This window comes from Stegostoma tigrinum, chromosome 47 (assembly GCF_030684315.1).
Source record: "Stegostoma tigrinum isolate sSteTig4 chromosome 47, sSteTig4.hap1, whole genome shotgun sequence".
NCBI classification, from domain to species: domain Eukaryota; kingdom Metazoa; phylum Chordata; class Chondrichthyes; order Orectolobiformes; family Stegostomatidae; genus Stegostoma; species Stegostoma tigrinum.
Window position 1 is genome coordinate 5,369,824 of NC_081400.1, and position 23,025 is coordinate 5,392,848.

Sequence of the window (23,025 nt, forward strand, 5' to 3'; positions counted from 1 at the left end):
CTGTCTCCCCTGCAGTCTCTCACTCTCTCACTGCCTGTCTCCCCTGCAGCCTGTCGCTCTCTCACTGCCTGTCTCCCCTGCAGTCTCTCACTCTCTCACTGCCTGTCTCCCCTGCAGCCTGTCGCTCTCTCACTGCCTGTCTCTCCTGCAGACTGTCTTACTCACTACTGGCCACTGCTTTACCTCGTCTGTCCTTCTCTGCCTCTTTTCTCTCTCTTACTGTCTATTTCTCTTGCTGTCTCATTATCTCTCTATTTCTCTCTCTCTCTCACCTATTCACTGTTTCTCTCCCCATCTCTCACTGTTTCTCAATCACAATTACTGTTCTGCACACTCACTCTCTCTGCCTTGTTCGCTGTCTTTCACACTTCTCTCTCTCTCTCAAACTTTCTGTCTCTGTCTCCCCACTCTCTCCCTCCCTCCCTCACCGTCTCCTCTTCGCTGTCTCTCTCAGTCACCGTCTCTTCCTCGCTGTCTCCCTTCCTCGCTGTCCATGTCCCTCACTGTCTCCTCCTCGCTGTCTCCCTCCCTCACCGTCTCCTCCTCGCTGTCTCCCTCCCTCACCGTCTCCTCCTCGCTGTCTCCCTCCCTCACCGTCTCCTCCTCGCTGTTTCTCTAAGTCGGTCTCTTCTCACAGTCTGTCTTTCTTTTGCTCACTGTATCCTGTTTAGCGTTTGTTTCAGTCACGTTGTCTAATTCCCATCTTTTCTGTCTACCTGGTGTCTTAGCTAACAGCTGTCACTTTTGCTGAGTTGTCTGCCTCAGACATAGATACAGGAGCAGAATTAGATTATTTGGTTCCTTGAGTCTGCTCTATCATTTGATCATGGTCAACATGTTCCTCAACCGCATTCTCCCTCTGTCTTCCAATCTCTTTCCCAATCAGGAGCCTGTCTGTCTCTCTTCTCAAAGACACTCAGTTCCACAGAGTCAACACCCTCCAGCTGACGAAGTTCCTCTTCAGAGATAACTCAGTGTGGAGCTGGATGAACACAGCAGGCCAAGCAGCATCAGAGGAGCAGACGTTTCAGGCCGAGACCCTTCTTCGATTTTCTGAAGCAGGGTCCTGACCCAAAACGTCAGCCTTCCTGCTCCTCTGATGCTGCTTGGCCTGCTGTGTTCATCCAGCTCCACAGCGTGTTATCTCAGATTCCCCAGCATCTGCAGTTCCTACTGTCTCTGAAGATCCTCTTCAGACGTGTATCTTGCATGAGTTTTCACCCTGTCTCGCTGTGTTTCTCCTGGTCTCTGCCTGTCCTCCTCTGCCTCCCTCTCTGGGTCTTGTCTCTCTTTTGCTGACCGTAGAGAGAGAGCTAAATGTCAGGTTGTGATTTTATTTCTGTTTGAGCACAGACCCGCACAGTCAGACTCGAAATGCACCAGCTCCCAGCTTCGTGGGGGTACAACGGCTCCTGTTTAACCCCCCCAACAACATGTGAAATCTCCATTTTTATCTCCGGCTGACCCTCCCCTCTGGTTTGTCGCTGAGCTGATGCTAAAACTGCATTCAGTTGTAAGGACAGCAGTTTGGAATCAAAATTCTCCACACTCCTTCCTCTTTTTTAGGAAACATAAAATGCAGTGGATTCATTTCTCTTCTGCCTGTAGTTTCCAGTCAAATCCCGCAGCACTTCAGGCCTGAGGTTAGCGCACTGTGGCATGCTTTGCAGCTGCTCAACTGCAAGGGGCATCGCAGTAGATCCTAACCTCCTCTCGCCTGACTTTCTGTGCAAGAGGCTAACAAGCGGCCAATTAGATCAAAGGGTTACTGACTCCCATCGAAGTGTTTTCATCAGCTGCAGTCAGGAGTTGGGCTTCCCAACCGAGTCACGGTGAATGCTCAGTATTCCAGGGCCTTCGGCTCTCTATCTCTCACAGGCAGCACTCGCCCAGCACACCGACAGAATTCCCTGCTGGAGCAAATTCCCCATGATAATCCAGTCTGACACTTAGAGCACAAGCACTGAGGGAGCGGGCACTGTCAGAGGGTCAGTGCTGAGGGAGCGGGCACTGTCAGAGGATCAGTGCTGAGGGAGCGGGTGCTGTCGGAGGGTCAGCGCTGAGGGAGCGGACGCTGTCGGAGGGTCAGCGCCGAGGGAGTGGGCACTGTCAGAGGGTCAGTGCTGAGGGTGCGGGCGCTGCCGGAGGGTCAGGGCTGAGGGAGCGGGCCCTGTCGGAGGGTCAGGGCCGAGGGAGCGGGCGCTGTTGGAGGGTCAGCGCCGAGGGTGCGGGCGCTGTCGGAGGGTCAGTGCTGAGGGAGCGGGCGCTGTCGGAGGGTCAGTGCTGAGGGAGCGGGCGCTGTCGGAGGGTCAGTGCTGAGGGAGCGGGTGCTGCCGGAGGGTCAGTGCTGAGGGAGCGGGTGCTGCCGGAGGGTCAGTGCTGAGGGTGCGGGTGCTGCCGGAGGGTCAGGGCTGAGGGAGCGGGCGCTGTTGGAGGGTCAGCGCCGAGGGTGCGGGCGCTGTCGGAGGGTCAGCGCCGAGGGAGCGGGCACTGTCGGAGGGTCAGTGCTGAGGGAGCGGGCACTGTCAGAGGGTCAGTGCTGAGGGAGCGGGCACTGTCAGAGGGTCAGTGCTGAGGGAGCGGGCGCTGTCAGAGGGTCAGTGCTGAGTGAGCGGGCACTGTCGGAGGGTCAGTGCTGAGGGTGCGGGTGCTGCCGGAGGGTCAGGGCTGAGGGAGCGGGCCCTGTCGGAGGGTCAGGGCCGAGGGAGCGGGCGCTGTCGGAGGGTCAGCGCCGAGGGAGCGGGCACTGTCGGATGGTCAGTGCTGAGGGAGCGGGCGCTGTCGGAGGGTCAGCGCTGAGGGAGCGGGCACTGTCGGAGGGTCAGGGCTGAGGGAGCGGGCCCTGTCGGAGGGTCAGGGCCGAGGGAGCGGGCGCTGTCGGAGGGTCAGCGCCGAGGGAGCGGGCACTGTCGGATGGTCAGTGCTGAGGGAGCGGGCGCTGTCGGAGGGTCATTTCCAAGATGTTTGTCGATCCTTGAGTCTCTGAAACTGCCTGCTCCCTCGGCCCTGACCCTCCGACAGCGCCCACTCCCTCAGCGCTGACCCTCCGACAGTGCCCGCTCCCTCAGCACTGACCCTCCAACAGTCCCACTCCCTCAGCACTGACCCTCCGACAGCGCCCGCTCCCTTGGCACTGTTTCTGTCAGTTAAAAGTTCGATGTTTGTGGTGCTGTGGAGATGGAGGGGACCACAGTGTAGCGATATGAATTGGACAGTTCTTTCCTGGCTGGGATCACCTCGATGGGCCGCTCCCTTGCTCTGTCAAACAGACTCACCCCATCGACCTCTGCTAGATCCTGCCTAATGGCCCCAATATTGGCCCTGCTCCAGTTTAGCCCCTTAACCTGTGGACCTGTCCTGCCTTTTTCCATAATTATGCTAAAACTAAGAGAGTTATGGTCACTGGACTCACACTCCAGCCACTTCCTGACCTTGTTTCCCAAGAGTCGATCCAGTCTTGCACCCTCCCATGTAAAGCCCTCTGCGTATTTATTTAGGAATCTTTCTTGGACACATTTGACAAATTCCATCTTGACTGGCCCTTTTACGCTCCGGGTGGCCCAGTCAATACAGAGGAAATTAAAATCTCCAACCAATACTGCTCTGTTATTCCTCCAGGTATCAATCTTCAACCAATTTGTCTCTATTATCGCTACAGGTATCTGCAATCTCTCCACACACCTGCTCCTGTAGTACCCACTGCTTATGTGTGGATCTATAATCCAGTCCCAGCAGAGTGACCATCCCCTTCTTGTCTCTAAGTTCTCACCATACAGTCTCATTTGAGGACCCCTTAAGAACATCCTCTCTAAGCACTGTTGTCACGTCCTCCCTTATCGAAAGGGAAGTTTTCCCTCCTCACTCACTCCAAGCCCAAATTTGACCTCCCATTCCAATCCTGATTGACCCAATAGTATTAACTCTCAGCGATCCTCCTGTCTTGAGATGGGGACCCGCTGCAGATGGGGAAGCAGCTACGGGGCTGGAGCTGCTGAGGCCGGCTCATTTGGTCTCAGGCGAGGGGGCGTCCCGCCCCTGGGGTATGGCGGATTGAGAGCCGCGCAGCCCCGAAACAGGCCACTTTTCCAAAACCGCATGAGCCCCGCTTGCCTGCGTTTGGCCCGTATCCCTCTCAACCTTTCCTTCACCCGCTGACTCTACAGCGCTCCATCAGTATTGGCACAGGGAACGTTAGCCTGGATTATGGAGCTCTGTCCTTAATATCAGAAATCTAAGTGGGAGAGCAAGCCAGACTAGTGTGGCTGCTTTACACCATCTTTCTGTTTCTTTACCTATCCCTATCTCTCTCTCTGTCTCTCTCTCTCTCACTGTCTTCTCCCCCTCTCTCTCTATCTCTGTCTCTCTCTCTCTATCTCTGTCTCTGACTATCTCTGTGTCTTTCTCTCTCTCACTCTCTGTCTCTGTCTCTTCTGCCCTTGCTGTCTTAGTTCTGTGATGTGGGGATAAGGTGGCAACAAGGTGAGTGTGTGATGTGTGAAACACACTGTGCTGGTCACTCACAGCTTGTTTCTTTCCCTTTCCAGTACATGGGTTGCGTTGAGGTTCTTCAGTCGATGCGAGTGCTCGATTTCAACACCAGGACACAGGTCACCAGGTGAGCATGCGAAACATTCCTTCAGCGAGGACTCCAGTTGCGCCGCCCTTCAACCCACCACCAACAAAAAAGAATGGTAGGGCCCACACCAGTCCCACTTCCCCGCACCGGGCCCAGAGCCTTGAACGTTAGGACTTCTCAGGTGCTCCTCAACTCCTTTACTCATGGCTGCGAGGTTTCCAGTCTCAACTACCCTCCCAGTCAATGCATTCCAGACCCCTTCACTACCCTTTGGGGGGAAAAACGTTGCCTCAAGTTGCCTTTGAACCTCCTGCCTTTTGCCTTAAAATTATGCCTGTTCATTGTTGACCCTTGTCCACGACCGTCATAATCCAACAGACCTCAACAAGCCTTCGCCCCACCACTGTCTATGCTCCAAAGCCCCCCTGGCATGACCTTGCTAACAGTTACCGATGAAAAATCCTTCTCATTTGGCCTTGTGTTTCACCCAGTCTCCGGGGAAAGGATAGTTCTGCCGATTGATGAATATCTGGAAGGAGAGAAGTCGGTCTTAAACAGGAGGACCCCAGGTTTCAGAATTTTAAACACCTGGAATCTCTACAATGCAGGAAGAGGCCATCCAGCCCATCGGGTCTGTGCCGGCCCCACGAAGAGCATCCCATCCAGGCCCACCAATCCCAGCCTATCCCTGTGACCCCGCGTTTCTCCACCTCCACATCCCTATGCACTACGGGGCAATTTAGCACGGCCAATCCCACCCTAACCCGCACATCCCTGGGCACTACGGGGCAATTTAGCACGGCCAATCCACCCTAACCCGCACATCCCTGGGCACTACGGGACAATTTAGCACGGCCAATCCACCCTAACCCGCACATCCCTGGGCACTACGGGACAATTTAGCACAGCCAATCCACCCTAACCCACACATCCCTGGGCACTATGGGACAATTTAGCACGGCCAATCCACCCTAACCCGCACATCCCTGGGCACTACGGGACAATTTAGCACGGCCAATCCACCCTAACCCACACATCCCTGGGCACTACAGGACAATTTAGCACGGCCAATCCCACCCTAACCCACACATCCCTGGGCACTACGGGGCAATTTAGCACGGCCAATCCACCCTAACCCGCACATCCCTGGGCACTACGGGACAATTTAGCACGGCCAATCCACCCTAACCCGCACATCCCTGGGCACTACGGGACAATTTAGCACGGCCAATCCACCCTAACCCGCACATCCCTGGGCACTACGGGACAATTTAGCACGGCCAATCCACCCTAACCCGCACATCCCTGGGCACTACAGGACAATTTAGCACAGCCAATCCACCCTAACCCGTACATCTTTGGGCTGTGGGAGGAAACCGGAGCAGCCGGAGGAAACCCACGCAGATACGGGGAGAATATGCAAACTCCACACAGACAGTCGCCAGAGGGTGGAATCGAACCCAGGTCCCTGGCGCCATGAGGCAGCAGCGCTAACCACTGAGACACTGCACCAGCACTTAGCAGTGTCTTATCCATGAAGAGAGGTGTCCTCTCAGTTTAAGCCTCCTCAGGATCCTGTAGGATTCAATAAGGTCACTTGTGAATCTCTTAAACCCCATCTCCAAGGATTCGAGACCATCAGGGAGAGGAACCTCTTTCTCGCCACCCCCTTCTCATCCTCCCCTCTCTTCCCCTCCTTTGTTCTCGCCCTCCCCTTCCCCGTCTTCCTCCCTTCCTCTTCCTCCTTCCATTCCTCTTCCTCCCTCCCTCCATTTCCTCCCTCCCTTGCACTTTCCTGCCTCCCTCTTCCTTCCTCTTTCAACCCACTTCCTCCTCCCCATCTTTGTTCTCCCTCACCTTTCGCCGTCCCTCTTTCCCCTCCCTCTTTCCCCTTCACCTCTTCCGCCCCTCCTACACCTCCCCTTCCCTCACCTTTCCTCTTCCTTCTCCCACTGCCCTCCCTCCTCCTCCTCTCCCGTCCCATCCTCCTCCCCCCCCACCCTCCTCGTCCCTCCCTCTTCACCCCTTCCCCTCCGCCTCTATCTCACTCCCCTTCCTCCCCATTCCCTCTTCCATTCCCCCTTGCCCCCCCAACTTCCCTTCCAGCTCCTCCTCCTTCCTCCCCCCTTCCCTTCACCCCTTCCCCCCACCTCCGTTCCTCCCCCACCCCGGCTACCCCTCACCCCTCCATCCCTCCTCCTCCTTCCCACCCACCCCCACCCCCAAACTCCCTGGATTGACTGGAGAGAGGGCAGTGAGAACCGCCCCCCCCCCGCTTGCCGAACCCATTCCGAGATGAAGGAATGGTCTTTGAGCTTGTATACCCTGTTCCCCCCCCCGCCCCGCCAGTCTGGACGCTGCCGTGTTTACCTCGCGCTGACCGCTGTTTGTAAACGCTCTGGGGCTGCTGGCCGCTAACGAAGGCGACTGTCTCCCGTTTCCAGGGAAGCGATAAGCGTGGTGTGTGAAGCCGTGCCCGGAGCGAAAGGCGTGTTCAGGAGGAGGAAGGTGAGTCCGGATCGGGGATTTGACACGGCCGGGCAGGTAGCGGAGCTGGAGGATCGCAGGTGGCTGCGGGCACCAGACTGGAGCAGACACGTTGGACAGAGAGAGAGGGCAGAAGGGATTTGCTGTCTGTTTGTTTACTGTCTGCTCATTCCTGTATCCCGCTCATAATCCAGGAGAACCCATTCCCTCCTGTCTCAGACTGAAGAGGAGGGAGAAATGAGAGAGTGGGGAGCCGTGTGGAATTCTCTACCACAGAAAGGGTCAGGGTTGGAACACTGAATGTTTTTGAGAAAGAGCTGGATAGGGATCTCGGGGCCGGAGTAGGGATGATCCTATTGAGTGGGGTAGCAAGCTTGATGTACTGAATGGCCTCCTGTTTTCTGCGAATGGGGATGTAAGGTGAGGGTTTAGAATTAATGCAGCCATGTTCCCCGAGAGTATTTCTCACTCACACTGAAGCTCAGCGTTTCTCAGGATCCAGGCCGTGTGATAAACATTCAGGGGTTTGGCTGTGGGGAGGGGGCCGCTGTTTCACAATTTGTGCACACTCCGATCCACAAGGAGGTCTATTCCAGCTCGCCCGCTCACTGATACACACATGCTCATGCACACTCACTCACTCACACCCCCCCCCACACACACACACACTCTCACACACACATGCTCACGCACACTCTCACACACACACACTCATGCACACTCATGCCCCTCCACACACACACACACACACACACACATATACACTCACACCCCTACACACACACACACACACACACACACACACACACACAGACACATTCCCCCCACACACACACACTCACTCCCCTCCCCACACACACACACACACACACACACACACATACACTCACCCCTCCACACACACACACACACACACACACACACACACCCCTACACACACACACACACACACACATATACACTCACACCCCTACACACACACACACACACACACAGACACATTCCCCCCACACACACACTCACTCCCCTCCCCACACACACACACACACACATACACTCACCCCTACACACACACACACACACACACACATACAAACTCACACACATACACTCATGCCTCTCCACACACACACACACACACACACACACCCCTACACACACACACACACACACAGACACATTCCCCCCACACACACACTCACTCCCCTCCCCACACACACACACACACACACACACACACCCCTACACACACACACACACACACATACAAACTCACACACGTACATTCACTGCACCCCCCAACACACACACACACATAGTCTCTCTCTCTCTCTTGCGCTCCCTTTCTCACGCTCTGTCTCTCGGAAAAATCAGGCATATCGACATTGAGAAGAAAGACCTTGTGAGAGGTGGGTCTTTCTTCCATGCAATCTTAACTCAGCTGCCATTTGTTGTTCTCCCCCCGCCAAATCCCGGACTGCCCATTGTACTGGGGGGAGGGGTTTTATTCATGGAATTTAAATTCCACCAGGTGCCAGGGGTTTGGGGTGGTGGGGCGGTGGTGTGTGGGGGATTCAAACTCGTGCTAAACCCCCCCCCCCCACCGACAGGGCAAGTCACAATTAATTTCCCTTGTGGAGGTCACTGGGTTATGTGTTCTTTTGGTAACAGGCATTTCCAACCAGAACTCATCACCTGAGCCCATGATGGAGCGTACCCAGGGAATGGATATTGAGAATTTCTGTTGGGTCTAATCAGTGCCTCTATTCTGGTGTTCAGCGATAAACAATAATTCCGTTCGAGTCAGATTTTATGACTTATTTCCTGAGTTAATACAGACCCCATAATTTGGATAAACGCAAAGTTTAGCATTTTGCTGAAACAGACAGAGGACAGGGCTTATACATCAATAGAAGGGCCCTGGGTAGTGTTTTCACTCAGGGTTCAGGTACATAGTTCTTTCAACGTTTGCGTCACAGGTAGACACGGGAGTTAAGGAGGCGTTTGTCACACTTGCCTTCATCGCTCAGACCCTTTGAGTGTAGGAGTTGGGGACGTCATGTTGAGGATGTACAGGGACGTGGGTGAGGCCTCTTCAGGAGCTCTGTGTCCGGAACTGGTCGCCCCGTTACAGGAAGGGTATTATTAAACTTGGAGAGGGTTCGGGAGAGATTTACCGGGATGTTGTTGGGAATGGAGGGTTTGAGTTATAAGGAGAGGCTCAGTAGGCTGGGGCATTTTCCCTGGAGCATCAGATGCTGAGCGGGGGACCTTATAGAGGTTTATAAAACCATGAGGGGCATGGGTAGGGGGGATAGACAAGGTCTTTTCCCCCAGGGGTAGGGGGGAGACCAAAATGAGAGGGGCATAGGTTTAAGGTGAGAGGGAAAAGGGACCTGAGGGGTAACTTTTTCACACAGAGGGTGGTGCGTGTATGGAAGGAGCTGCCAGAGGAAGTGGGTGGGGGCTGGTACAGTTACAGCATTTAAAAGGCATCGGGGTGGGGACATGGATAGGAAGAGTTTAGAGGGACAGGGGGCCAAATGCTGGCAAATGGGACTGGATTAGTTTAGGATATCTGGGTCAGCACGGATGGGTTGGGCCAAAGGATCTGTTCCTGTGCTCTGTATCCCCACAGCATTAGGCTGGGATGGGTGGGAATGTATGGATCATTAATCCAGCAACATTCCCACAAACTCCACGTTGACCAGGTTAAGTGAACAGGCTTCTGAGAATCGACTTATTTTTCCTTTCGTTCGGAATTGTTTTGGCTGGAATATTTGCAACACTTGCCTCCTCCCAGAGTCTAGGACTGGCCCGTACTCGGGCCTTACTGTAACGGAATTAATTCTTCCGGGTGGGATCAGCCAGTGAAAGCATTGAGTCCAGTTCCCAGGCACGTTATCAGGGTTTAAATGCATTACTGTCTCTGAATATTTTATCATGGTGATGTTTAATGGACTCAGCCAGTGCGAAAGTCATGACATGTATTGAGCAAGACAGACGGTAAAACAGCAGCTGGAAACCCCCCAGAGGCAGGCCCTGGAGTACTCTGAAACGGGACTGTGTGAGCCACTGCCCTCGGTTATCATAGCGCTAGGAATAATGTAAGCCAGGAAAACGATCCGACGGGGAGTTCACACCCTGGCTACATTCGGGCCTTCCCTGTATCCTGCCCCATCCCAATTCCAAACACTCCACTGTTGGCAGCTGCAAGGAGCCCTGAGCTTGGGAATTCCCCTCCTCCCAACCCCTTCTCTTTTGCTATCACTTTCTTATTCTCTGCCTCTTTTTCTTTCCTTCTCTCTTTCTCTTCTTTTCTTTCCGTCTCTTTCTTCCTGTGTCTCTGTCTATGTCTTTTGCACTCTTCCTCTCTTTCTGTCTGCCTATCTTCCTTTCTCCTCTTCTCTCTCTCTTTCTCTTCATTCTTTCTGTCAGGCTCTCTCTTTTCCTCTCTCTCTCTTTCTTATTGTCTGCCTTTCTTTCTTTCTGATCTCTATTTCTCTTTCTTTTTCTCTCTCATATTCTGTTTCTTCCTCTCTTTCTGTCTGTCGCTCTGTGTCTCAGATTCTGTCTCTTTCTGTTTCTGTGTCTCACTCTACACAGGCCCTGGGATGTTTCGCTGCATCACAGGCACTATGTAAATTCATAACTTTCACCACTCCTCGTTGTCATCTTCCTTACACTGTCGGAGGGTCAGCGCTGAGGGAGCGGGCGCTGTCGGAGGGTCAGTGCTGAGGGAGTGGGCACTGTCAGAGGGTCAGTGCTGAGGGAGCGGGCACTGTCGGAGGGTCAGTGCTGAAGGAGCGGGCGCTGTCGGAGGGTCAGCGCTGAGGGAGCGGGCGCTGTCGGAGGGTCAGTGTTGAGGGAGTGGGCACTGTCAGAGGGTCAGTGCTGAGGGAGCGGGCGCTGTCGGAGGGTCAGTGCTGAGGGAGCGGGCGCTGTCGGAGGGTGAGCGCTGAGGGAGCGGGCGCTGTCAGAGGGTCAGTGCTGAGGGAGCGGGCGCTGTCGGAGAGCCAGTGCTGAGGGAGTGGGCACTGTCGGAGGGTCAGTGCTGAGGGAGCGGGCGCTGTCGGAGGGTCAGTGCTGAGGGAGCGGGCGCTGTCGGAGGGTCAGTGCTGAGTGGGCGCAGTCGGAGGGTCAGCGCTGAGGGAGCGGGCGCTGTCAGAGGGTCAGTGCTGAGGGAGCGGGCGCTGTCGGAGGGTCAGTGCTGAGGGAGTGGGCTCTGTCAGAGGGTCAGTGCTGAGGGAGCGGGCACTGTCGGACGGTCAGTGCTGAGGGAGCGGGCGTTGTCGGAGGGTCAGTGCTGAGGGACCGGGCACTGTCGGAGGGTCAGTGCTGAGGGGGCGGCGCTGTCGGAGGGTCAGTGCTGAGGGAGTGGGACTGTTTGGAGGGTCAGTGCTGAGGGAGCGGGCACTATCGGAGGGTCAGTGCTGAGGGAGCGGGCGCTGTCGGAGGGTCAGTGCTGAGGGAGTGGGCACTGTCAGAGGGTCAGTGCTGAGGGAGTGGGCGCTGTCGGAGGGTCAGCGCTGAGGGAGCGGGCGCTGTCGGAGGGTCAGTGCTGAGGGAGTGGGCACTGTCAGAGGGTCAGTGCTGAGGGAGCGGGCGCTGTCGGAGGGTCAGTGCTGAGGGAGCGGACACTGTCGGAGGGTCAGCGCTGAGGGAGTGGGACTGTTTGGAGGGTCAGTGCTGAGGGAGCGGGCGCTGTCGGAGGGTCAGTGCTGAGGGAGCGGACACTGTCGGAGGGTCAGCGCTGAGGGAGTGGGACTGTTTGGAGGGTCAGTGCTGAGGGAGCGGGCGCTGTCGGAGGGTCAGTGCTGAGGGAGCGGGCGCTGTCGGAGGGTCAGCGCTGAGGGAGTGGGCGCTGTCAGAGGGTCAGTGCTGAGGGAGTGGGCGCTGTCGGAGGGTCAGCGCTGAGGGAGCGGGCGCTGTTGGAGGGTCAGTGCTGAGGGAGTGGGCGCTGTCGGAGGGTCAGTGCTGAGGGAGTGGGCACTGTCAGAGGGTCAGTGCTGAGGGAGCGGGCGCTGTCGGAGGGTCAGTGCTGAGGGAGCGGACACTGTCGGAGGGTCAGCGCTGAGGGAGTGGGACTGTTTGGAGGGTCAGTGCTGAGGGAGCGGGCGCTGTCGGAGGGTCAGTGCTGAGGGAGCGGACACTGTCGGAGGGTCAGCGCTGAGGGAGTGGGACTGTTTGGAGGGTCAGTGCTGAGGGAGCGGGCGCTGTCGGAGGGTCAGTGCTGAGGGAGCGGGCGCTGTCGGAGGGTCAGCGCTGAGGGAGTGGGCGCTGTCAGAGGGTCAGTGCTGAGGGAGTGGGCGCTGTCGGAGGGTCAGCGCTGAGGGAGCGGGCGCTGTCGGAGGGTCAGTGCTGAGGGAGCGGGCGCTGTCGGAGGGTCAGCGCTGAGGGAGCGGGCGCTGTCGGAGGGTCAGCGCTGAGGGAGCGGGCGCTGTCGGAGGGTCAGCGCTGAGGGAGCGGGCGCTGTCGGAGGGTCAGCGCTGAGGGAGCGGGCGCTGTAGGAGGGTCAGTGCTGAGGGAGTGGGCGCTGTCGGAGGGTCAGTGCTGAGGGAGCGGGCGCTGTCGGAGGGTCAGCGCTGAGGGAGCGGGCGCTGTGGGAGGGTCAGCGCTGAGGGAGCGGGCGCTGTCGGAGGGTCAGCGCTGAGGGAGCGGGCGCTGTCGGAGGGTCAGCGCTGAGGGAGCGGGTGCTGTCGGAGGGTCAGCGCTGAGGGAGCGGGCACTGTTGGAGGGTCAGCGCTGAGGGAGCGGGCACTGTCGGAGGGTCAGTGCTGAGGGAGCGGGCACTGTCGGAGGGTCAGCGCTGAGGGAGCGGGCACTGTCGGAGGGTCAGCAGTAAAGGTGATGCTCTGGCAAAAGAGGATGATCCCTTTCGGGTTGTGCGTTGTTTATTCCAAACTGACCATGTGCCCGTTTTGCCCTGATAGCCCTGCAGCCGATCCCTCAACACCATCCTGGGGAAGAGTAACTTACAGTTCGCGGGAATCGTCATCACCCTCACCATCTCCACCACCAGCCTCAACCTCATGGCATCGGACTGCAAACAGGTAGGTGGTACACCCCCACCCCCTGGGCCACATGGGCACAGGCTACAGGGGCACACCCCCACCCCCTGGGCCACACGGGGACAGGCTACAGGGCACATCCCCCACTCGCTGAGCCAGACGGGGACAGGCTACAGGGACATACCCCCACCCCCTGGGCCACACGGGCACAGGCTACAGGGGCACACCCCCACCCCCTGGGCCACACGGGCACAGGCTACAGGGGCACGTCCCCACCCCCTGGGCCACACGGGGTCAGGCTACAGGGACACACCCCCACCCCCTGGGCCACACGGGCACAGGCTACAGGGACACACCCCCAGCCCCTGAGCCAGACGGGCACAGGCTACAGGGGCACACCCCCACCCCCTGGGCCACAGGGGCACAGGCTACAGGGACACACCCCCACCCGCTGGGCCACATGGGCACAGGCTACAGGGGCACACCCCTGCCCCGGGGCCAGACGGGCACAGGCAGCAGGAGCACATCCCCCACCCCCTGAGCCAGACGGGGACAGACTACAGGGACACACCCCCACCCCCTGGGCCACACGGGCACAGGCTACAGGGGCACGTCCCCAGCCCCTGAGCCAGACAGGCACAGGCTACAGGGGCACATCCCCAACCCCCAGGCCACATGGGGACAGGCTACAGGGGTACATCCCCCACCTCCGAGCCAGACGGGGACAGGCTACGGGGGCACACCCCTGCCCCCTGGGCCCGACGGGCACAGGCTACAGGTGCACACCCCCCACCCCCTGAGCCAGACGGGGACAGACTACAGGGACACACCCCCACCCCCTGGGCCACACGGGGACAGGCTACAGAAGCACATCCCCAACCCCCGGGCCACATGGGGACAGGTTACAGGGGCTCAGCCCCCACCCCCTGAGCCAGACGGGGACAGGCTACATGAGCACATCCCCAACCCCCAAGCCAGATGGAGACAGGCTACATGAACACATCCCCCACCCCCGAGCCAGATGGAGACAGGCTACAGCAGCACATCCCCCACCCCCTGAGCCACACGGGGACAGGCTACAGGGGCACATCCCCACCCCCGGACCACACGGGGACAGGCTACAGGAGCACATCCCCCACCCCCTGAGCCAGACGGAACAGGCTACAGGGGCATATTCCCCCACCCCGGACTACACAGGGACAGGCTACACGGGTACATCCCCCACCCCCTGAGCCATACGGGGACAGGCTACAGGGGCACATCCCCCACCCCCTGAGCCAGACGGGGATGAACTACAGGGGCACATCCCCCACCCCCTGAGCCAGACGCGGATGAGCTACAGGGGCACAGCACCAGCAGTAACATTATGCCCAGCCTTGATGAGAACACAAGAGGCCATTGAGCCCCACTTAGCACCATCTTGGCTGGTCCTCAGCCACCCCTTTCCTAAATTCCCACATACGTTAATCTTGGCCTTGGATAGACTAGAGCCCCCCCACCACTCCCTCTCTGGGAAATAGTTTTCTCATAGAGTCACACAGCTCAGAAACAGACCCTTCAGCCCAACCAGTCCTATTCTAACCACAATCCCAGACTAAACTAGTCCCACCTGCCTGCTCCTGGCCCATATCCCTCCGAACCTTTCCCTATCCATGTACTGATCCATAGATCTTTTAAATGCTGTAACTGTGCCCACATCCACCCCTTCCTCAGGAAGTGCATTCCACACACGGACCACCCTCTGTGTAAAAAGAATTGTCTTTATTTTATCTATCCCCACTCACCTTAAAAATATGCCGCCTAGCCTTGAAATGTTCCACCCCATGGGAAAATACCTCAGCTATCCCCCCTACCCATGCCCCTCATGGTTTTATAAACCTCTATAAGGTCCCCTCCTCAGCCTCCGACGCTCCGGGGAAAACAGCCCCAGCCTCTCCCTGTAGCTCAAACCCTCCAACATCCCTGTAAATCTTTCCTGACCCTTTCACAACATCCTTCCTGTAGCAGGGAGACCGGGATTGGACGCAGTATTCCCAAAGTGGCCCTAACCAATGTCCTGTACAGCCCCAACATGACACTCCCAACTCCCTCTACTCAACGCACTGACCCATAAAGGCGAGCGTACCGAACACCTTCCTCACCGCCCTGTCTACCTGCAACTCCACTTTCAGGGAGCTCTGTACCTGCCCCCCTAAGGTCTCTCTGTTCAGCGACACTCGCCAGGGCCTCACCATTAAGTGTATTAGTCCTGCTCTGATGTGCCTTTCCCCAAAATGCAGCTCCTCGCATTGATCTCAATTAAACTTCATTATGATTCTTAAATGTAAACATTATTTTGTTTACAAAGGTAGGAACTGATGTTTTCACAATTCCAATCTGCAGCGTACGTTTGACATTTAGTCAAAGTTTTTCACCCTCTACCCATCAGGACAATTCACAAGAAATGCTAAAGTAAAAGTCGGGGGGGAGAAGTTTAATCAAATTTGGCAGTTAACTGTTGCTCATCATCGACTGGTGCATTTACCGGTGGGGGAAAACAATGTTTCTGCTTAATCAGAGGAGAGTGCTGACCAGTGGAAGCGTTGATGAGATAGGAGGGAGGGTTGGACAATGGGATGAGGCTGGGGGTGGGGAGATTTTGAAGCTAGTACAGACCAAGTTGAGTGCATTGCGTTGTAGGCTCCTGAGGTGCTGTTCCTCCAGTTTGTGGGTGGCATCATTGAGGTACCGGGGGAGGCCCAGGATAGACATGTCGCCCAGGGAAGTGGGAGGGGGAGTTGAAATGATTCGCGACAGGGAGGTGCAGTCGTTTGTGGCGAACCGAGCGTAGGTGTTCCACAGAGCGGTCCCCGAGGCTCCACTTGGTTTCCCCGATGTAGAGGAAGCCACAACAGGAACAGCGGATATAGTATACCACATTAGCAGATGCGCAGGTCCCATTCTGAAGCTGTTTCTGTATTTGCAAGCCCACTAGTTGCAAAGTCACCTCTGTTTGGCTCTTTCTGTTTCTCCCCAACAGATCATTGCCAATCACCACATGCAGTCCATATCCTTCGCCTCAGGAGGCGATCCGGTAAGCCGAATTTGCATAGCACCCTGACATCGCCGGCCTGTTTTTCTCCCTCCGTCTCGCAGCTAAAATACCCAACTCCCAACCTGGGAGCCTCCCTTCTCAGCGCGATGATCTCCTTCCGAGATTCCATGGGATCCGCTCCCACGGCCTTTGCAGCGAGAGGACCGATTAGGCTGGGGAAAGCCGGGCAGGCCCGGCAGCACCCACGGAGAGAAAGCAGCGTATCGGGGGCTCCTTGAGGTCTCAACTCCCTCCAGGCTGTTTCCGTTGCGGCTATCGGAGTGTGATTTTTGAAGTGGACCCTTTCGGAGTTGGGAGTCGGGTCAGGCCAGCTCTCGGCGAGCGGCGGTGGCCACAGAAGCCGAACGGCTCCCTCTGAGGATGCCGTGAAAGGGTCCACTCGCGGCGCGATGCCCCCGTGCGTCAAAGGGAGCGTCTCTGAGCCCACCTGATTTCACTCTGTGTTAAAGTGGCGCCCTTTGAGCAAGATGGCAGTTGCGCAGGGCCCTGTGAGCGAGTCGGGGGTGGGGGTGTGGGAGGGCTGGGAGCAACGCACTGAACCAAGTGGAGCAGGAATGGCCTCATCTGTGCCCTCCCTTCATAGAGAAGCCTCACCCCTGTTCCCCCCACCGCCCCCTCCCCCTCCAAGAGTCATCTAACTCTGTCCCCCTTTTGCAGGACACCGCAGAATATGTCGCCTACGTTGCCAAAGATCCAGTAAATCAAAGAGGTAGCTGCCTGCTTGTTTTTGTTTTGTTGTCACGATCTCGCTATCTCTAACCTCGCCAGCTCCCGGTCTGACCATTTTTTTGTCTCGCCTCCCCACCCCATCATCTCTGTTCGTCCACACCCCCCTCCATCTCCGACAGCGTGCCACATATTGGAGTGCTCCGATGCGATGGCCCAGGATGTCATCAGCACCATTGGACAGGCCTTTGAGCTGCGGTTCAAACAGTACTTGAAGAACCCTCCCAAATTGGTCACGCCCCATGACAGGTAAAAGGAGCCAGGCGCGGGGACCCCGCGTTCGCCGTTGCGCTCGCATTCCCCAAGCCCCCTCCGCTGAACACTGAAGAGGTGACCGGTGGTAGCTTAACCTCAGCTAAGAGAGAGAACGATTTGGAGGTGAACAGAGGAGGAATGTTAGCAGAGGTTTGCAGATGACGCCAAGGTTGGAGGTGTAGTGGGCAGCGAAAGAGGTTACCTCAGAGTACAACAGGACCCTGATCAGATGGGACCGAGGAGTGGCAGATGGAGTTTAATTGGGATAAATGTGAGGAGCTGCATTTTGGGGAAAGGCACATCAGGGCAGGACTTATACACTTAATGGTGAGGCCCTGGGGGGTGTCGCTGAACAGCGAGACCTTGGGGGGGCAGGTACAGAGCTCCCTGAAAGTGGAGTTGCAGGTAGACAGGGCGGTGAGGAAGGTGTTCGGTACGCTCGCCTTTATGGGTCAGTGCGTTGAGTAGAGGGAGTTGGGAGTGTCATGTTGGGGCTGTACAGGACATTGGTTAGGGCCACTTTGGTAATACTGCGTCCAATCCCGGTCTCCCTGCTACAGGAAAGATGTTGTGAAAGGGTCAGGAAAGATTTACAGGGATGTTGGAGGGTTTGAGCTACAGGGAGAGGCTGGGGCTGTTTTCCCCGGAGCGTCAGAGGCTGAGGGGGGGACCTTATAGAGGTTTATAAAACCATGAGGGTCATGGGTAGGGGGGATAGACAAGGTCTTTTCCCCCCAGGGGTAGGGGGAGTCCAAAAGTAGAGGGGCATAGGTTTCAGGTGAGAGGGGAGAGGGACCTGAGGGGTAACTTTTTCACACAGAGGGTGGTGCGTGTGTGGAAGGAGGAAGTGGGTGGGGGCTGGTACAGTCACAGCATTTAAAGGGAATCGGGATGGGGACATGGATAGGAAGGGGTTAGAGGGAGAGGGGCCGAGTGCTGGCAAATGGGACTGGATTAGTTTAGGATATCTGGGTCAGCACGGACGGGTTGGACCGATGTCAAGCAAAGACCATAATTTCCGAACACAGACTTGCAATTGCTCCGAGCGTTTCACAACCGCAGGGCTTAGAGGCAGCTTAAGCACTTTGGAAGGATAGATAATGCTGCTGTAGCATAGCAAAATCTCACTGTGTCACCTGGGATGTTTGGCCAGGTGATTGGAAGCTCAGTTCCTGAACGTTAATGGAGGAGACAGAGAGAGCGAGACAGCGAGTGTACTCAGATTGTGGTGTGAGATTTGCAGCTGCCAGCTTCTCTCACGAGAGGCAGTGGCTCAGATCGGCTGCCGTCAGGATCAATCTGTACCCCCCACCCCCAGAGTGTATGGGGAAGGTGTGAGTGAGGAGAGCGTGGCACTAGCACAGACAGCCTGCTCCCACAGTCGGGCCCGAACCTTGTGCTGTCAGACAGGCCGCTGCTGATGTTGCACAGCACTCGCTTAAAGCTACTGAGAGTCTGACAGGGTCCCCAGACTGCCTCTTCCCCTCTCTTCCTCACCTCCATCTCTGCCCTCCTTCTCCACTCCCATCCCTCTCTCTCCCCTTTCTTCTTCCCTCCCCCTCTCCCTCATTTTGCTATCTCTTCTCTCTATCTTCTTTCACTTTATCTCTCACTTTCTTGTCCTTTATTTCTATTCTCCTCTCTACCTTCCCTCTCTCTCTTCCATCCTTCCTGCTCCCTCTCTTTCTTCCCTCCCTCCCTCTCTCCCCTCCCTTTCTTTCCCCCCTTTCTCTGCCCTCTGCCTCCATCTCTCCCTCCCTCTCCCTCATTCTTACTCTGTCTCGCCTCCCCCTCTCCCTCTGTCTCCCCTCCTGCTCCTTTCTACCATTTCTTTTCCTCCACCCACTCTCCCTCTCATTCCCTTCCACCTTCTGAACCCATCTCTCCCTCTCTCCTCTCCCTCTCTCTGTCCCTGCCCTCTGTCTGTCTCTCTCCCTATTCCCCCTCTCCCCTCTGTTATCCCTCCATCCCCGCTCTCTGATCTCAGTCTCTGTCTGTCTCTCTCGCTGTCTCTGTTTCTCTCTCTCTCTCTGTCTCTCTCTCTCTCTTGCTGTCTCTGTTTCTCTCTGACTCTTTCTCTCTCTGTCTCTCTCTCTCCCTATTCCCCCTCTCCCCTCTGTTATCCCTCCATCCCCTCTCTCTGATCTCAGTCTCTCTCTCTCTCTTGCTGTCTCTGTTTCTCTCTGACTCTCTCTCTCTCTCTGTCTTTGTCTCTCTCTCTCTCTGTCTTCTCTCTCTCTCTCTGTCTTTGTCTCTCTCTCTCTGTCTTTTTCACACTCTCTCTCGCTGTCTCTCTCTATCGTGTCTCTCTCTCTCTCCCTCTGCCTGTCTCTCTCTGTGTCTCTCTCTCTCTGTCTCTCTCTCTTGCTCTCACTATCTGTCTCTCACTCACACTCTGTCTCTCTGTGTTTCTCTGTCTCTGTCTCTCTCTCTCACTGTGTCTCTATATCTCTCTTGTTGTGTCGCTCTCTCTCTGTGTCAGTCTGTCTGTGTGTCTCTCCCTCGCTCTCACTGTGTCTCTATCTCTCTCTCACTGTCACTCTCTCTCTGTGTCTGTCTGTCTCTCTCTCTCACTCTCACTGTGTCTCTGTCTCTCTCTCACTGTGTCACTCTCTCTCTCTCTGTCTGTCTGTCTCTGTCTCTCTCTCTCACTGTGTCTCTATCTCTCTCTCGCTGTGTCGCGCTCTCTCTGTCTATCACAAGCATGGCCACGGACTCCTGTCGAGCGTGTGAAATTTCTCCGTTGGCCTGCGCGGAGTATCTCTCCTCCCTCTCCAAGCTGCAGATCAAGTGGGCAATCAGTTCCCTCACAGCTTCTGATTCAGATTGAATTAACTGCCCGCTGAGCTGTTAATGTTTACGCGGATGTCCACGGCGCTGCACTCTCTGCAAAGTTATTGCAGCCTGTGAATGAGCAGCTAACCAGAGCTGAATGGATCTGGCACCATACCAATGCAGAACAGTGCCAATCAGATCCTCAGCAGGTCTGGCAGTGCCTGGAGCCATAGAGCCTTGGGCGGGGGGTTGTGTGTTCATGCTGCACGTTGGTGACTCCTTCCCAGGAACACAAGCTCCGACCAGGCACCCTCAGTGTTTGCAGTGGTGATATTTACCCTACCTTTGAGCCAGGAGGCCTGCGTTTGAGCCTCTCCTGCCCCGAAGCTGTGCCCTAACATCTCCGAGCAGGTGTTCAGACGAACGAGCAGCGCTCTGAAAACTTGTGATTTCAAACAAACCCGTTGGACTACAACCTGGTGGGGCGTGACCTCTGATTTTGTCTCTCCCCCCGCCACCCCCAGTCCAACACCGGCCCCTCCACACCCTCTTTTTCCCAGCATGCCCTGTTGATAACACAGTTAGCGCAATTCCTCTCTCTGGCACCTCTTTTGCTTTTTTCTGCATTCTCGCCAACTCTAATTTAAAGTATTTGTCATCTGAGAATCTCTCTCTCTCATTCTTACCCATGCTCTGCCTGAGTCTCTTTCTTCTGCCTCTCTCCCTCTCCCTTTGACTCTATCCCTCTCTGGCTCTGACTCTCTCCTCTCTCTTCTGTTTATTTCTCATTTCTCTCTCTCTTCTGTACCTCGCCTCTCTCTATTGTTGTTCTCTTTCTATCTCTGTCTTCTCTCTATCTCTATCTTCTCTGTTTCTCTCTTTCTCCCACCCTCTCGGTGTCTCTCTCTCTCTTTTCCTTCTCTTCTCTCTCTTCGCTCTGTCTCTCTCCCCTCTCTATCTCTGTCTTCTTTCTATCTCTTCTCTCTAGCTCTCTCCTCTCTCTGCCTTCTCCCCTCACTCTCTTTCTGTCTCCCTCTTCTCTCTATCTCTTTCTCTCTGTTCTCGCTATCTCTCTCTTCCCTCTCCTCCCTTTCTCCTCTTTCTTTCTTCTCTCTATCTCTCTCCTCTCTCCGTCTTCTCCCCTCACTCTCTTTCTGTCTCTCTCCTCTCTATCTCTTTCTCTAAATTCTTGCTATCTGTCTTCTCTCTCCTCTCTTTCTCCTCTCCCTTTCTTCTCTCTTATCTCTCTTCTGTCTGTTTCTCCATCTCTTTGTCTCCTCCATGCTTCCTCCCATGCCCTGCCCAACTTCAGATTTGCACAGGACATGGATCTTGTAAGGATTGTAAAGGAGTGAGGTGGGAACTCCAAAAGGTCACTGATGATTTGGTTGGGCACAGAGAGGCCAAATAAGGCCTCTGGAGGACTGATTAGGGATAGTCAGCGTGGCTTTGTGCGTGGGGAAAGCAGATCTCACAAACCTGATTTGAGTATTTTGAGGAGGTGACCAAGAAAGTTGATGAAGACCAACATTGGCTGCACGGATTCTGGGAAAGCCTTCAACAGGGTCCCACATGGTAGACTGGTTAGTAAAGTTAGATCACACGGAATCTGGGGGGGAGCTAGCCGATTGGAAACGAAATTGGCTCGACGGCAGGAGACAGAGTGGGGGGAGGTTGTTTCTCGGACTGGAGCTCTGTGATCAGTGGTGATCCACAGGGATCGGTGCTGGCATCCCACTGCTTTTCATCATACGAACGATTTGGATGGGAATTTAGAAGGTACGGTTAGTAAATTTGCAGGTGTCACTAAGATTGATGGTACAGTGCACATTGAAGAATGTTATTGAAAATTACAAAGGGATCTTGATCACTTGGGCCAATGGGCCATGGATTTGCAGATGGGGTTTAATTTGGGTAAATGCGAGGGGTTGCATTTTGGTGAAACAAACGTGGGCAGGACTTATACAGTTATTGGTAGGGCCCTGGGGTCGTGCTGTAGAACAGAGAGACCGAGGGGCTCAGGTACATAATTGTTTGAAGTTTGTGTCACAGGTAGACAGGGGGTTAAGGAGGCGTTTGACACACTTACCTTCATCGCTCAGACCCTTTGAGTGTAGGAGCTGGGGGCGTCATGTTGAGGTTGTACAGGGACGTTGGTGAGGGTCTTCTGGAGCATGGTGTCCTGTTCTGGTCTCGCTGTTACAGGAAGGGCGTTATTAAACTGTAGAGGGTTGGGGAGAGATTTACCGGGAAGTTGCCGGGAATGGAAGGTTTGAGTTTTAAAGAAAGGCTGGGAGTTTTTGACTGGAGCATAGGAGGCTGAGGGGGTGACCTTATTGAGGTTTATGAAATTAAGAGGGGTATAGACAGCGTGAGTAGCCAAGGCATTTTTACCTGGGGGGGGGGGCAGAGTGCATAAGTAAGGGGCATATTTTTAAGATGAGAGAGGAAAGATTAAAAAAGGCCTTTATGGGTCAGTGCGTTGAGTAGAGGGAGCTGGGAGGGTCATGTTGCGGCTGTACAGGACATTGGTTAGGGCCACTTTGGGAATACTGCGTCCAATCCTGGTCTCCCTGCTACAGGAAGGATGTTGTGAAAGGGTCAGGAAAGATTTACAGGGATGTTGGAGGGTTTGAGCTACAGGGAGAGGCTGGGGCTGTTTTCCCCGGAGCGTCGGAGGCTGAGGGGGGGACCATATAGAGGTTTATAAACCCATGAGGGGCATGGGTAGGGGGGATAGACAAGGTCTTTTCCCCCAGGGGTAGGGGGGAGTCCAAAAACTAGAGGGGCATAGGTTTAAGGTGAGAGGGAAAGGGACCTATGGGGTAACTTTTTCACAGAGAGGGTGGTGCGTGTGTGGAAGGAGGAAGTGGGTGGGGGCTGGTACAGTTACAGCATTTAAAAGGCATCGGGATGGGGACATGGATAGGAAGGGGTTAGACGGATAGGGGGGCAAATGCTGGCAAATGGGGCTGGATGAATTTAGGATATCTGGGTCGGCACAGACGGGTTAAACCAGACTGTCTGTTTCTGTGATAAGCAGGAGCTGCAGATGCTGGAGAATCCGAGATAACAAGATGTAGGGCTGGATGAACACAGCA

At 55.7% G+C, this 23,025-nt stretch overlaps 1 protein-coding gene across 6 annotated transcripts in view; it reads left to right on the forward strand.

Moving 5' to 3' along the window:
* shc1 (SHC (Src homology 2 domain containing) transforming protein 1) overlaps positions 1-23,025 on the forward strand; it is a 181,610-nt gene that overhangs the window by 145,851 nt on the left and 12,734 nt on the right. For all 6 annotated transcript variants that reach the window (XM_059642998.1, XM_059643002.1, XM_059643000.1 and 3 more), the window contains 6 exons: positions 4,545-4,615; positions 7,021-7,084; positions 12,997-13,116; positions 16,094-16,147; positions 16,826-16,877; positions 17,017-17,143. In XM_059642998.1, the coding sequence (XP_059498981.1) occupies positions 4,545-4,615; positions 7,021-7,084; positions 12,997-13,116; positions 16,094-16,147; positions 16,826-16,877; positions 17,017-17,143 (488 nt within the window). The remainder of the gene's footprint in view (positions 1-4,544; positions 4,616-7,020; positions 7,085-12,996; positions 13,117-16,093; positions 16,148-16,825; positions 16,878-17,016; positions 17,144-23,025) is intronic.